Raw genomic sequence first — 12648 nt, forward strand, 5'->3', positions numbered from 1 at the left:
TATATCACTTGTCACTATGCCCGTCACTTTCGCACTTACATACTTGTTAGAACGTGACAGGCATGGTGACAAATGATAAAGATCCGACCATCTTAGCCCTACAGTATTAGGACGCATATACATATAAAGAGATGAGAACAAAAGCATTATTTTAGACAAAAATTCTCTTTTAAGATTGTGTCGACGATCTAAACTCATAACATGACGGCTTGTCGAAGGTTAGCACAGTCGCCATCATGTATATCGGAGCGGCTGAGGTGCTCAAAAATATCTGAACACGCACTCTAATGACTTGACAATAGGGGCGTGTTTAGATATTTGTGAGCACGTCGGTCGCTCCTATATATCTGAGGGCGACTTTACATACATCTATTCCGGTCCGTTCATATTATTGTACGTTTCTATATAAGTACGATGATTGTGACACTCAGTATGACAATGTTGGTTAATGTGTATTTTATGATATTTTTTTAACAAAAAAACATGTTAAGGAATAGTGTTAGTGAATATTTTATATGGTAGTGACACGCTGCTCCTGTGTGTAAGCGAGATAGTCCTATGCTATGTATTTAGTGATATCTCGTTCCCACACCGGAGCAGCGTGCAGATCCGCATCCAACGTGTAGACCTCCTGAGTCCGCCTAAGGTGCAGAGTTGACTTAAAACAAAATCCTCTCCGGTTATCACCAGTTTGACACTGAAATATTCGCTAGCGTGTGTGTAACTTCCTTTCTATGCATCTCGCTCATACACGCATATTATTGCAAGCGAGATGTATACACCGTGTTTTTTCCGTTAACTCCGAGGTATGGGTAAGTACGTTTAAGGAAACTAAATGGCATAGTTAATTTTCAAAAAAAATAAATAAATAATAAGTGTTTAAATGTTGCATATAGCGTTGTTGTAAAACGGGCATTACATTTAATTCAATGAAACAATTGAAAACTGTGACATGTCAATGTCATTTAGAACATCAACCGTCCGAGATAGTACAGCCACGTCTGATAATATCAATACGAAAAATATGCCAAAAATATGTAAACACTACCTTAATATATGGACAATAAAGTCGTATATACATATTTTTGGCACTTTATTCGTATCGATATTTTCAGACGTGACGGTACTTATGTTTAGTAGCAAATGTATACACTCGTACTAAACAATAATCAATGTGTAAAGAGGCCCTAAGGCAAACCTATACGCTCATAAGGACCTTATAAGATTAAAATGAATTATTGACTATCTCCGAAATGGAATTAATTAGAATACTCTTTGAGAAAGTTACTTAATTTAAGCTCAGGAATGCACCCTTGAAATTAACGGAATAAAAACACGGTGTAGAAAGTAAATTACGCAGACGTTAGCAAATACGTCAGTTTGACACTTCTAAGGCAGTCGTGGTAATGCTACAATAGATCGTGTCATTCACGAAGACGCCTGCCTTGACTCGTATTGTCATGTTATCAAAGGTTAGATTTGATAAATCTGCGCGTCATCGTGGATGACACAAACTATAGAGTTCAGTGAGAGGATGTTAAAAATCACGAGGGCCTGGGCTTACCGCGAACACAGAATTTCGCAAATTGCGGGCATCTTTTTCTGTCACTCTGATAACGCCTTAATTGGAGTAAAAGAAAAAGATGCCCACAATTTGCTTTCTTTGGTGTACGCGTTAAGCCCCCTGGTTAAACAAAAGCGAACTTGATACGATAGTGTAATCAGGACAATTAACTTTGAGCCTTATTTGTAAAGCACCAGAGTTGTGTTTACCTACTTAGTGACATGAACTATTATAGGTAGACAAATTCTTACTTTCAAAAAAACTGCCTGACATAATCGAGATTTTTGTTGTAAAATATCTTCTCTTTTTAAAAACTAACCCCCTTTTTCATAAACTTCAACTAAAGTTGACAAGCCGCTAATAATCGTTTGTCCCTTTCCATCATACCAATAGTTTGGAAAGGGACAAACGATTATTAGCGGCATCGTAACTTTAGTAGACGTTTATGAATAAGGGGGTTAGTGTCTACCATAACTTTCTATACAGTGGGTTATAGTTCGTGTCATTCACGATGACGCGCAGATTAGTCATATCTAACCTTTGATAACATGACATTACGAATCAAGGCACGCGTCTATGGCACTATCTATATTTATTTAAATATTTTAATATATTTCTTTTATTTAATTTATTACCAACATTGTCGTATTGCCTATTTCCCCGCGTCCGCTACAGTATTTATTTTTTATTTTGTACAACCACACTCACCTGCATTTATATGTGCTCGTATGTTTGGTCGAATTGTGTACGGAACTGTACGTGTCGTGTTTTGAGACCTATTATGTATTCTTACATAACGTCCCACGCTATAGTGTAATGAGAAAAGTTGCATACGTTCTGTTATTCAGTCCGGGACATGTCCCAACGTTTAACTATAGGTTGACTAACTAAAACCCATCGTATCAGCATGGACGAATAAAACATGTCAAATCGCTTTCCTTCACCTTAAGTTGTGCTACTTTGACCGGACGTATAAGCTTCGAATAAAATGGATGGAACCAAGACCTGCGCCTAGCTAAAATGTCAATCGTACATCGACAAACGCTAAGCAAAATAAAACCGGGATATCAGAAGCTACAAACTCACGTGTTCCTACATTTAGTTTAGACGAAGCCAGTAACCCTGGCGCCAGTCCTCAGCCAGCACTGGCGAGAATAGACAAGCTGTGCTGTAAAGTTATACGAGGCCAATAACAAACCAGCGCTGGCACTGGCATCCAGCAGTCGTTTCGTCTAAACCTAGCTTTAATCAAGTTTCTATTGCGTTTTCTACCAACGATTGTATTATATTGATCTTGGCTAGGCCCCCTATTACGTTGGTGAGCATCTGGTAACCTTAATGTTGGAGGAACGTGATTCTGTACACACATTGCCTTATTTATTCGTCCATGGTAATAGATAAAATTAAGCGACAACACTTCATAAATATTACCTACCTAATCGCTGGCCAAATATTACAGGGTTCTATGTAACATTTTCAAGATAGTTGAAATTCGACTCAATGTCACTGTAACAACGTTCAAATTTCAGCTCGATAAAAGTGAACTATAGAACCCTGTAATATTGGGCCAGCGTAATGTTGCCGTGAAATATTATCTAGTAAATCTGGTTTTAGTTAGTCAAGGTTTTGGCTGTATGACAGAACGTTGATAACGATTTTTAAGCTGTCTCTTCGTACCGAACGCTGCTTTGCTTTTACTAATGCATTGTTGTTTGAAATAAACATATTTCAATTTCAATATTTTTAAAGTTACTTATCTCCGGTGGCAGCATGATTCCATTTTTATCACTTGTCACTATGCCCCTCACCTTCGCGCTTACATACTTGTTAGAACGTGACAGGCATGGTGACAAATGATAAAGAGCCGATCATCTTACCTCTACTGAAGGCGTTCTGTATTTTTCAAGGACAGCTTACTTATCTAATTATACTATGTCCTAAAGTTCCCCAATAATTTTTGATATATATCTTTAACGTATACGAATCCGACATTAGCTTTCTGGGTTTGCCATTGCTTATCTTATTAAAAAAAGAAGAAGAGCTTGTGATTGGTTTACCGAATAACGCTTTGGGAGTTCCATATGTGGAACGTTTACTAAAATCATATAGTAAATAATTAAAAATCGATGCATTTCAATGTCGGGTTGGATTAAGAGGAAAGGGGACGAAGTCACGTGACCGCTTCCCCATACAAACGTTGCCCCCATTTTCCTCTCTGGATACTAACGTATAGTCGTTAGATTTGTAGCTGGCCCTCAACGGCTTATCCATTGTCCATTGTTAACTAAAACGGCGCGTGCCACTACCTGCAAACAAAAGGGCCCGGTCACTTTAACCGGTTATTTAATTACAACTCCTATGGTAATTGAAATAAGATTCAAAATGAACAAATGGAAAAATAATTTGAGAGTTCTTGTGTGGTCCCTATACGGTTACTGAGTGCCGGCGAGTCGAACGCTACCGAACCAGCCTAAAATGTGTCCTCGATATGCGTAACAAAGGCGCGTCATCGGAGAGCACACCTACACTGGTTTTTTGAGCGTTAGACTAGCCCGCGCTCAGGTGCCTATTAGAATTATACAACCCTTTTGTTTGCAGGTAGTGGCACGCGCCGTTTTAGTTAACAATAGACAATGGATAAGCCGTTGAGGGCCAGCTACAAATCTAACGATTATAATAGAAAATATTTTTACACAATTTGATCTATATTAAGCACAGCTATGCCCCTTTGGTGTTAGCATTTTTAGCGATTTTTTCAATATTATAAAAGGTATGAACTTTTAATTTTTTTTTATAGAATTTGTATAGATTTTCATATATAAGCCCGAAGTAGTCAAAGATATATATAATTCCGTATAAGATAAATAAAGTCTAAGAAAGAAACGTGCCTCGAAAAAGCACCTAAGAATATGCTGGAATAGATGGCGATATACCTTTGGCGTATACTCAAGTAGATGGCGATACCATTTGATATTTAACACATATCAGTGAAAGAACATAGGTCAATTAGCCATCCGTCATTCTAAGAGTTTTAGTCCTGCGTCGAAAGATGGCAGTAAATTTAGATGACTACAAAATTTACATCGGCTATACTCAATTCTCTCCGCTCCAGTCGTGCGTTGGAGCTGACACACACACTTTTTTATATCGCTTCTAACTCTTATAATAATCAATTAGCCGAAAGAAGTCAAACGAAGGGGCATAGTTATGGTTGATATACAATAAATTGTGTAAAAATATTATCCATGTCAATATTGCGGGAGGAAAATGGGGACTACGTTTGTATGGCGAAGCGGTTGTCCACTATCGTCTTAAATATGTATGTTTGTATTGTTTGCATCATGTTTCATTTAAAACCCCCTTTTCTTCACGTATATGCATGAGTGTGGTTTTCGTTACTCATATTTTACATATGATTTTCTGTCATCAACTGTCATTCTGTTTTGAACCGTACGTGTAGATGTGTTATCGCTTGACTATAGTGTAATATACATGTTTAAAATTTAAGAAATTTACAAATATTTATTCTTAAAAATTTGTTAGAAAAAGACACTAACCAAAATGATGATATATATTATGTTTCATATTTGCTCTATTTTATGTTAAATTTTGATATTGTTAGATATTATATGCTATTTACGAAAAATCTTTTTTTATATTTGGATATTAGAGATCGCTGTTAACAAACATTGCAAACAATTTAGAATGTCTACTATTTTTTTTTTTTTCATATTTTATACCCAACAGTATTAAAAATAACGAACGAAACATCAAGTTTTTAATGATTGCTCAACAAACTAAACACAAATAGTAACGTGGTTTTGGTTTGTACTCTAACTTTTAAGGCTATTTCAAACTTAAAAAATGACATGTGTAATTAGAGATATACTACATCTGCATTACTTATACTTATCTGAAAAAAATACGTTAGAAAGGAGGATTTTACCTTCTGAAAACTTCAGGGCAACCGATAATTGTGCTGTTTAGCAAACGACTCCAGAATCTCAAAAGATAAACACATTTTGGTACTTCGTGCACGTTTGGGTTACACACGGTTACCGCTGCAGTATGTGGGGTAACCTCTAGTAACTCTCAGAGCGGATTGGATATAACAATATCAATATCAATATCAAATATCAAACATTTATTCAGCAAATAGGCCACAGGGGCACTTTTACATGTCAATTTTTACAAACAATAAATTAAAAAAAAACAATTACAAATATCGAATCTATGAAATAATAAATATCAAATGATATTTCGTACATAAGTTCCGAAAATTCATTAGTACGAGCCGAGGTTTCAACCTGCGACCTCCGGATTGAAAGTCGCACGCTCTTACCGCTAGGCCACCAGCGCTCTATTTTGTTGTACTATCTTTAAATATGTATACACCGTGTTTTTATTGAATTGCGTTAACTCCGGGGTTTCGGTAAGTACGTTTAAGGAAACTAAATGGCATAGTTAATTTTCAAAAAAAAAATTTTTTTTGTTTTTTTTTTTTATAAAAAGTAACTAAATGTTGCATATAGCGTTGTTGTAACACGGGCATTACATTTAACTCAACCAAACAATTGAAAACTGTGACATATCAATGTCATTTCTAACATCGATCGTCCGAGATAGTACGTACGTTTAGTAGCAAATGTATGAACTCGCGCTAAACACTAACTAATAAGTAAACAGGTCCTAAAGCAAGTGTACACGCTCGTAAGGGCCTTATAATATAAAAATTTATGATTGATTATCTCCGAAATGGAGTTAGTTAGAATATCGGTATCTTTGAGAAAGTTACTTAATTTAAGCTCAGGAATGCACCCTCGAAATTAACGCAAATCAAAAAAAACACGGTGTATACACTTCTATATCTTTGGTGTTTGTATTCTGTAAAACCTATAGGAAACAATTATGTACTTTATGATGCACTTTCACATTACAGTCACATTTCACATCTCTGAGTAGTGCTGGGCGCTATTTAGTAATATATATTTACTACAGATATTAAAATTTCGAATGGTGGAGGTATGCATATAAGCGAAGACCTTGATATACATACGATAACACATCAGCTTTAAGATTACGGTTTAAAACGACGTAAACCCTTCAACGCAAGTAGTACTCTTAGCATGTGCTTAAATACTGTAGCGATCTTCGTTCACCATAGTATAAGGAACTAGTCTCTCCACTCATTCTATTTATCGTTCATTTGGGTTGGTAAAACTAGACACTCTAAGGCACTATCTATATAAGGGGGTATCATTCATTTCCTTTCCATGGATGGAGCACCGTATATTAAAAAAAACACTAATTTAAGAGCATCGTCAGTTTAAATTCCAAATTTGAAATTTGAAACGCCAATTCGCGCCACAGGTTCGCTGTGGCGCTACATTCGCGCGTCGATGTCTCTCAGCGGCTATATGCCGCCTCTCTGCGACCCGGTAGACGGCCACCTCCTATTGGACGGCGGTTACGTCAACAACCTCCCAGGTAAACCAATCACATGGCACCGGCGTCTGTGTGAGTGTTACGGTTGCGATGACGGACCTATGGCAACGCTCTGACGTCGGCGATTACAATGCGTTCGAATGGGCTACATGCATGAGAAATATTTTATGATTTTTGTTAAATAAATGCACAAATGTGAAATCCGTAATTTATTGTAACGCTTTTGTAAACGTATTCGAGTTCAAAAACGTAAAATAACGTAATACTTATTTTTCTCCATTATTTTCATACATGCTGGTGAAGTGGTGGCCTGTGACGTAACAGGCCGCGCGCTTTGTTTTTATTCAAGCGCGCCACGTTTATTTTATCAATTTGAAAGTTTCTGGGTTATAATCTTATAATAGACATCAGCTTTATTAGAAACATTTCAAGGGAAGTAGAATCGATTGACATCTTTAAAAAAAATCATGCATGTAGCTAATTACGATTAGGCTGAGTGTAAATATGAGGGGTGTTGAGTATTTTTTTATAATTTTAACTTTTATGATGGCTCTTTAACAGTAATTTGAAAAAATGCGCGTCCTCGTGATCTAGGTATACTTTTGTAAATAACTTGATAACTAATCTACATTTCTACTTCATAACTTCTTTATAGAAAACTTTTAGATAGGATTAGCAAAATAAATAGTTTATCCATTTTTAATGTAGGCTAAAAAACCTGGTACAGTCAAGTTATTAAATATCAACACGGACAAAGTGCCAATAATATGTGTACACGACCTTATTGCGTATACATTAAAGTAGTGTATACATATTTTTGGCACTTTCTCCGTGTCGATATTTAATACTTTAACTGTACGTAAACATTCCTTTTTAAAAAACCTATCGCTTCACCGCTCACTCTAACACCCTCATATTCAAATTTACACTCGGTCCCAACGGTAAGTAATGGCAACCCCAGACAAGGACGGGCGGACGAAAGGGATAGATAGAGTCACCATGTACAGATACGCTGTGGAGGTACTGCAGGGCTTCCATGAGTATAGCGGGCATATTCCCGCCGATCTGCGACCCGAAGGATGGGCATCTGCTGCTGGATGGGTGCTACGTCAATAATGTACCTGGTAATTTAATTTATTTTTTAATTTTATTGTATACACCGTGTTTTTTTTTATATCCGTTAATTTCAAGGGTGCATCCCTGAGCTTAAATTAAGTAACTTTCTCAAAGATACCGGTATTCTAATTAACTCAATTTCGGAGATAATCAATAATTAATTTTTATCTTATAAGACCCTTACGAGCGTGTACACTTGCCTTAGGGTCTGTTTACATATTGATTAGTGTTTCGTACGAGTTCATACATTTGCTACTAAACGTAAGTACTATCTCGGACGATCGATGTTCGAAATGACATCGATATGTCACAGTTTTCAATTGTTTAGTTGAGTTCAATGCCATGTCCGTGTTATAACAACGCTATATGCAACATTTAATTACTTTGTATAAAAATATATATTTTTTAATTAAGTATGTCATTTAGTTTCTATAACTTACTAAACGATACCCCGAAGTTAACGGAATTCAATAAACACAGTGTATAACACACACGCAAAAATAACACAAATCAATGTGTAAACAAGCCCTAAATCAAGTGTACACCCTCGTAAGGGCCTTTTCATATAGAAATGGGTTTAATCAGAATACCGGTGTCTTTGAGTAAGTTACTTAATTTATGCTCAGGGATGCACCCTTGAAATTAACGGAAAACAAAACACGGTGTCAACTTAATATTTTCTTAACATAAAAGAAGTCGACAAAGATTAATAAGATTACTTCTATTACCCAACATCTTAAAGAATAAAGTGTTTAATTAATTTCCGAATACGTCTAAGGCCGTTCACATGTAAACATGGAAATTCCGTTCACAGCCGACGTAATGCGCTCGTTGGGCGCCAAACACATCCTAGCCATAGACGTGGGGTCCCAGGACGACACAGACCTGACGAATTATGGGGATGATCTGTCTGGATGGTGGTTATTGTGGAAAAGGTTAATACTGTATTTACCATTATGTCCATTATACAAGGTATAACACGAGGACCGAGAAAGATTTTAACCACGCGCATCTGAGGCCAAAAGAAAGAAAGAAATGTTATGTGAGTTTAAGTTGATTTCGCCAAATAGTTATTTGTTTTACAAGGGGGCAATGTTGTTGTTTAACCGCTCGTGCTAATATTGATACCCGAGCAAGCGAAAGATTCCAAAATTGAACCACGAGCGTAGCGAGTGGTTCGAGAAATGGAATCTTGAGCGTTGCGAGGGTTTCAAGGCACGAGGGTTAAACAAACTGCCTCGGAGTGAACAGAATTTTTCACCCCACCAACGCGAGGAAACTATTAACTATAAATACCAAAATATTGTAATAAAAAAATATCATTCTAAACCATTATTTAAAAGTCAATTCTACTAGCTAACATAAGAAAACAACTTAAATTTTGTATCTGATTACTTTGTCCACATGTGGATAAAATGCAACTTTCTCATTAGTTTTTGAACAATCAAGAGGGCCTTTACCAGTTGGTGTGGTGATAAAATAATTTTTTATCTTTTTCTTCCAAATGTTTAAATGTATTTGTACATACAAATATAATGCTATGATAAAATCGGCACTGAAATAGTTATTTACGATTCATGTGCAAAAAATAGAAAATACGTAACGAGTGGCGATAAATTAAAACACGTCCGAAGGGAGAGGGATGTCATTTTTCGCACTTTTATCGTAAATAACTATTTACGACTTTTTTTTTGTCAAACCTAGTTTTGGCAAAGGTTACTTTGTCACTTTATGACATCTATCAATAAACATAGACTGCACCCCATAATGGCATCATCGCCATAAAAAAGGCGTTTTCCACTAAGTTACAATAAGATGTTTTTTTTTAATTAGTATTAATTCTGAAGCTAGGTGAAATCCAGAAAAGTGCATATGACATTTTAGTCTCTAAATGTGATTAGGAATACACTGTTAAAATCTTTCGGTTTCCTCGTGTTACACCGTGTATTGCTTATATTTTTATTATACTTTCCCTGTTAGTACTATGTTTGCTAATTATTTAGTGTGGGTTAAATCTTGAAAGCTGAATTTGACCCACTTCCCGATATCCGATTGAGCTGAACATTTGCATGCATATGTAAAACGGATGACAATGCAATATTATGATGACATGGAGCTGATCTGATGATGGAGACAGGAGGTGGCCGTGGCCATGGGAACTCTGTGATACAAGTACGTAAACTAACTGTTTTGGGGGTTTTTAGAATTGTCTCGATGAGTATTAGTTGCCTGTGGAAAGAAAAGTACAGGCAGCGATAAAAGCTTGTACCAAAAATATTTTTTTTGACAAAAACTTATTCAGAAATAGGGTTCGTGCCCATTCGGGTATTGTGGCCAAAATTAGTATATAACTTGACGTTGAAATAAATAGGTCAATAGGCTGGTGCTGCCCCTACAGATCACGACTTCGTGTGCTCTGAACGGTTTGCTACTTTATGTGTATATGTATACAAGTAGACACACTGAAAATGATGTCAACTGTCATTCATTGGTGAAAACAAATGTAAGGACAATGAGGTAAAGACCGGCATATAACATTTTTGTTTGGGAAGACCGAAGACGAGCACTAACTTATTGGTCAAGATGTATTTTTATTACTTCCGTCGCTCAGACAAAGTCAGACCTTCTGTATGGGGTATGTGTAAAAATGCAAGGCGACGAAGGAACTTGTAGACGGTCTTATACCCGTTAGAGGCACTTCACCACAATGACCTTATGGTGGTTAGCGTCAGCGTCGATCGTGCATGCTCGGAGCCTGCGTTCCGAGACCGAGGTGTACGAATTAAAATAAAATATATTATTATGCAAATCTGCGAAAAGATATCGTGCTAATCAATCAGTGCTAACCCGTTATACTTACTTGCGTATTTTTACATGCAATTAATGTTCCCACCAAGGCTTGGAACTGGTTTATAAAATACCGGTAAATACCAGTTATTTCCGTTTTCCTCTGAACTTTTATAAGATAGCGGACGTTTTAAGAACTTTTTTATCCTAAAAATACGGTTTATTCGACGAGCGACGCAACGGCCGGTCGGCCTGGTAGTATGCCGCGTAAACATAGACACCGACATAGGAAGAAACCGGTTTTTATTGTGCTAAACCGGTTAATTTGACAAGAACTGTTATCATAAATAACGGTTTTTCGAGCGAAACCGAAATTAAAAGGTTTTCCGCAAAGTACATGATAACGGTATGGAAATTTAACCGCTTTCCGAGCCTTGGTCAAAAATTAATACGCAAATAACCACCAAAAATACATAACTCGACTCGTGTTTCGCCTTTACGAGGCATCCTCAGGAGGATTAGCAAAGTAATATATTTTTCATCACACTTGCTCGATAAAGATCTTATTTCATGCAGGTATACTGAAGGACAAAAGCCTATTTTGTTCCCGCGGGAGTTATGGATTGTGCAAAAAACAAGCTATAACTCCCTAGGGAGTTAAAGGGAGTTAATTTTTTTTTACATTATGTCACTTATTCATGCAAACCAAGTAGCATAAATGAGTTTTACTTTTAAAATACTGACGTTTATAAGTAGATATTTTTGTTTATGTTTAAAAATAAATAATTTGATTAATTTAACAGCCGTTTAAAATATTTTTACATCATTTTCAATCGTGGCTGAATGCCGAATAGCTCTAATAGGTCTGTGCCCTCGATGTCAACCTGTCAAGAAATTACAAAATGGCGGACGAATGTTTGATATGTCACCGTATTTAAGAATTATTTCGCTTAAAATTTAGTTTTTTCTTAGCAAGTGTGATGAAAAACATTGTGTGTAACTCCGAGGGTAAGAATATTGCAAACTCGGGTTTTTAATTCCCTCGTATCCAAAATTTCACTTACCCCCCTCGTCGCACAATGTACTATTTGTTTTATTCAGTATGGTTTTAATTATTCGAGGCGTACGAGTTACATGACGCATATCATTTCAGATGGAACCCATTCACGACTCCTGTAAAAGTGCCAAATTTGCCAGACATTCAGAGTCGACTCGCCTACGTTTCCTGCAACCGGCAATTGGAGGTAAGTTTGGTTTGCGAATTACATTTCGTTGGTAAAGAGTGTAAACCTACAAAAAAAAGTAAGTACGTTTAAGGAAACTAAATAGCATAGATATTATTTAAAAAAACTTTTTTTTTTAATTTTTTTTTTCGTAAAAATGTTGCATATACCGTTGTTGTAACACGGGCATTACGTTGAATTTAACCAAAGAATTGAAAACTGTGACATATCAATGTCATTTCGAACATCAATTGTCCGAGGTAGTACTTACGTTTTGTAACAAATGTATTAACTCATACTAAACACTAATCAATATGTAAAGAGGCCCTAAGCCAAGTGTACACGCTCGTAAGGGCCTTATAAGAAAAAAATTAAATATTTATTATCTCCGAAATGGAATTAATTAGAATACCGGTGTCTTTAAGAAAGTTACTTAATTTAAGCTCAGGGATGCACCCTTGAAATTAACGGGGAAAAAAACACGGTGTATAAATAAAGGTTCAAAATAATCTG

At 36.3% G+C, this 12648-nt stretch overlaps 1 protein-coding gene across 9 annotated transcripts in view; it reads left to right on the forward strand.

Annotated features, from left to right (window-relative positions):
- Window positions 1-12648, forward strand: part of LOC133525012 (neuropathy target esterase sws) — a 94545-nt gene that overhangs the window by 62671 nt on the left and 19226 nt on the right. For 7 of the 9 annotated variants that reach the window (XM_061861270.1, XM_061861203.1, XM_061861225.1 and 4 more), the window contains 3 exons: window positions 6935-7051; window positions 8940-9060; window positions 12066-12156. In XM_061861270.1, coding sequence (XP_061717254.1) covers window positions 6935-7051; window positions 8940-9060; window positions 12066-12156 — 329 coding nt within the window. Of the gene's footprint in view, window positions 1-6934; window positions 7052-8016; window positions 8134-8939; window positions 9061-12065; window positions 12157-12648 lie in introns of all 9 variants that reach the window. The other 2 variants (XM_061861209.1, XM_061861242.1) reach the window with 1 other exon arrangement.

The sequence above is a fragment of the Cydia pomonella genome, chromosome 1, assembly GCF_033807575.1.
Source record: "Cydia pomonella isolate Wapato2018A chromosome 1, ilCydPomo1, whole genome shotgun sequence".
Classification (NCBI taxonomy): Eukaryota; Metazoa; Arthropoda; class Insecta; order Lepidoptera; family Tortricidae; genus Cydia; species Cydia pomonella.